At 39.4% G+C, this 2,998-nt stretch overlaps 1 protein-coding gene across 1 annotated transcript; it reads left to right on the top strand.

Moving 5' to 3' along the window:
• The first annotated feature begins 1,233 nt into the window (after positions 1–1,233).
• LOC110330192 (short transmembrane mitochondrial protein 1) lies at positions 1,234–1,393 on the top strand. Its single transcript, XM_021210155.2, has one exon. The coding sequence runs from the start codon at positions 1,234–1,236 to the stop codon at positions 1,375–1,377; it is 144 nt and encodes a 47-aa protein (XP_021065814.1). The 3' UTR covers positions 1,378–1,393.
• Positions 1,394–2,998: the final 1,605 nt, after the last annotated feature.

Raw genomic sequence — 2,998 nt, 5'->3', positions numbered from 1 at the left:
TGGAGAACTCTCTTGTTCTTTCTCTTGATCAGGAGTCTAATGCCCAGTGTTCCGGCCCTCTAAAAAAAAAAAAAAAAAAAAAGAAAGATAAAAACACCAACCCAAAACAAAGCCTTGCTCTACCCACCCATCCTCTCTCAAATTCATAAAGAATCATTAATTATCGTTATATACATAACACAGTCCAAATGTGGAAGCAGCCAAGTTTACCCTTTCCTTCCCATAATGTTTTTGTTTTGTGTTATACTACAGCAACAGAAACCACAAGTAAATCAACTCTTATGTTTATATTGATGTTAACGGTTTATTTTTAATGAAATCCTACCTTGATTCATACTCACCTTGGAAACCTTTTCTAAAATGAAATAAAGAACTGGGTATACTTGAGTAGGGAAGGGACTCCTTAGGCTGCTGGTGGCATTTCTAAGCTACAGAAAAAAAAAAAATCAAGGAAGGAAGGAAAGTAAGAAAGAAAGAAGGGAGGGAGCGAAGACAAGCAAAGAGAGGTAACAGGATAAAGAAAGAAGAGGTATACAAATGATGTCGAGGTTACTTTTGGAATATCTTAACAGCTGGACTCCATAGAAGGCATCTAAGAAGTAGGAATATTTGAGCTTCTTTCCCACTTCTGTGTAAAAGATAGCAAAGAATGACAGCACCACTAGGCTCTTTATTATCTTCTTTCTCTTATGACATTTTTACACTGGATGAGATTTTAGTCAAAATGGAAGACAAGAATGGCATTATTCTCCTGCAATGGGGGGAAAAAAATCAAGTGTCAGTCACTGATGGTACTTTAAAAGCAACTTGTATTGACTGACATTTTTAAAACTAATATTACTTTGCCCAAGGAGTAACTGAGATATCAGACTTCACAGTGAAGACTGTGGTTTAGGAACTTCAGAGGGATGTCCTGCTCTCACTGTTTACCAAGTGTAGAAGGGAGGGGTCCTGCAATGCTGGTGCTCTGAGTCTCTGTTCCCTCCACTTAATCCCCTTACCAATTCCTCTCCTGGGATGGAGACTCATGGTCACTTCGACTCTTTGAAGATTGTTTTTCTGACTTCCATCCATGAGAATCACTCCAGGCCAAGTGAGGTTCTTGTAAGTGCCACAGTCAAGGGGAGCTTCCATTCAGCAGCTAGAAGCTGGATTGTGAACTGTAGTGGGTGCTTGCTATTCTTTACCAAGTGTAAGCAAGATCACAAGAAGCACGCCCTCCCCAACAACATCATGCTCCAGTTTCTGCTTGGATTTACTTTGGGCAACGTGGTTGGAATGTATCTGGCTCAGAACTATGAAATGCCAAACCTAGCTAAAAAACTTGAAGAGATTAAAAAGGACCTGGAAGCCAAGAAGAAGCCCCCTAGTTCCTGATGCCCGCCTGGGACTGCATTCTGGACCCACCCGTTCCGTCCTGGGGGGAGGGGGGACTGTCTCCTTCAGAACCACATCCAAAGCTGTGTTCCTCTTTGGTCTCAGACCCTGCGTGTTGCCTTAGATCCAGCACGGGCCAGAAGTCGAGTTAGCTTTAGGTGTCCAGCATCTCCCCTTCTCCGTATCTTCTGTCCAGCTGCTTCTGAGTCCTAAGACTGGAACCATGGTGCTCGGTTAGCAACCACAACCCTAACAGTACTCACTCACAGTGCTCTGGGAGTCTTAGCACCTACTGTTAAGAAATGAATGGATCTGGATAGCTACTGGGGATTTACTGACTAGCAGTGATAACAGGAGCTTGCTAGACAAACTAAATTGTGTTAAAATCATTAAAGTCAGTATCTTCAAGCCAAAAAAAAAAAAAAGAAGAAGCACAGGTTAAGCTAGAAAAGTGATTGGAATGGATGCTTAGAAAACACAAGGTTTATTTGGTCTTAGAGAACTGATTGTGCTTTTCTTCTTTTCATTTATGTTTTGATACCTTAATGCAGCAATGATTTATGTAAGCAACTACAATTTGTTTAAAAGATTGAAGGACTATTGGAAACTGTTATATTTTCATAGCAATAATTCTGTGACCTTTATACTGGAAAACGTTTTCAGATTCCCTTTGAAAGCATAACATATTTGGGCGAAATTATCACGGTGCCTCAAAGTGGATAAATTTAATTTTCTGATTATGAAGGTATTGATTTTAAGTATTTGTCAGGGAATGAGATAATTTAATCAAAAAATGTTCATAATGGAGACAAACATTGTTGGAGCCTGGGGATACAGCTCAGTTCATAGTGTGCTTGTTTAGCATGCACAAAGTACTAGATGCGATGCCTAGCATCAAATAATTCTAGTGTGTTGCCATGGGCCTGTGATTTCAGCACTCGGAAGGTGAGAGCAAGATTAGAAGTTCTGAGTCATCCTCCTTAACTATCTGGCAAGGTTAATAAAAACTTGGGGTATATGAGACTCCATCACAAAAAAATTTCAACTAGTATCCTTATATCATAAAACATTGAATGGTAGACTTAACTTGAAGCTTATAAGACTGGCAGGTTTTCTGGATGTTCGTGTAGATACTAGGAGTTTAACGTTCCTCCCAATCTCAAGTATGGCAAAATATGTACTGCATGCTTCTATATGAAAAATAAAAATTAGAGTTCCCAAAACTATATATTAATTCTGCACCATAAATATATAGAAATTAAGCTTTCTTTCTCCAAACCTCTCCACATACTACTCTAGCAACTCTCATTTGAATCTCATGCTATTTTTTTTAAAGTACTTAGTCTAGTTGGTGCTGACCAAATAAATGTAAATGAGTTCAAGGCTCTGAGACAGCCTGAAAAATCCTGTCAGTGGCAACATGCTTGAAAGGGAACAATTCTCCCTTCACCAGAAAATATCCACTGCAAATACCTCCCAAATATGGGGTGAGTCCTGGTGATCATGTTTTCCACCTCAGCCAGAGTTTTGGCTAAGTGGATTGTACACAGATCTTGTGCATACTATCAAAAATGCTGTAGGTTAAATGATTCTGTCAGGCTAATTTTATTTTCAAGTTAGC

Source organism: Mus pahari, chromosome 13 (genome assembly GCF_900095145.1).
Source record: "Mus pahari chromosome 13, PAHARI_EIJ_v1.1, whole genome shotgun sequence".
Lineage (NCBI taxonomy): Eukaryota > Metazoa > Chordata > Mammalia > Rodentia > Muridae > Mus > Mus pahari.
Note: the sequence above shows the minus strand (reverse complement) of the source record. Positions and strands in the feature narration are given on the sequence as shown.

What these genes read in the sequence shown, in the direction of transcription:
- LOC110330192 (XM_021210155.2), top strand. Translation starts at nt 1,234, where the DNA reads ATGCTCCAGTTTCTGCTTGGATTTACTTTGGGCAACGTGGTTGGAATG.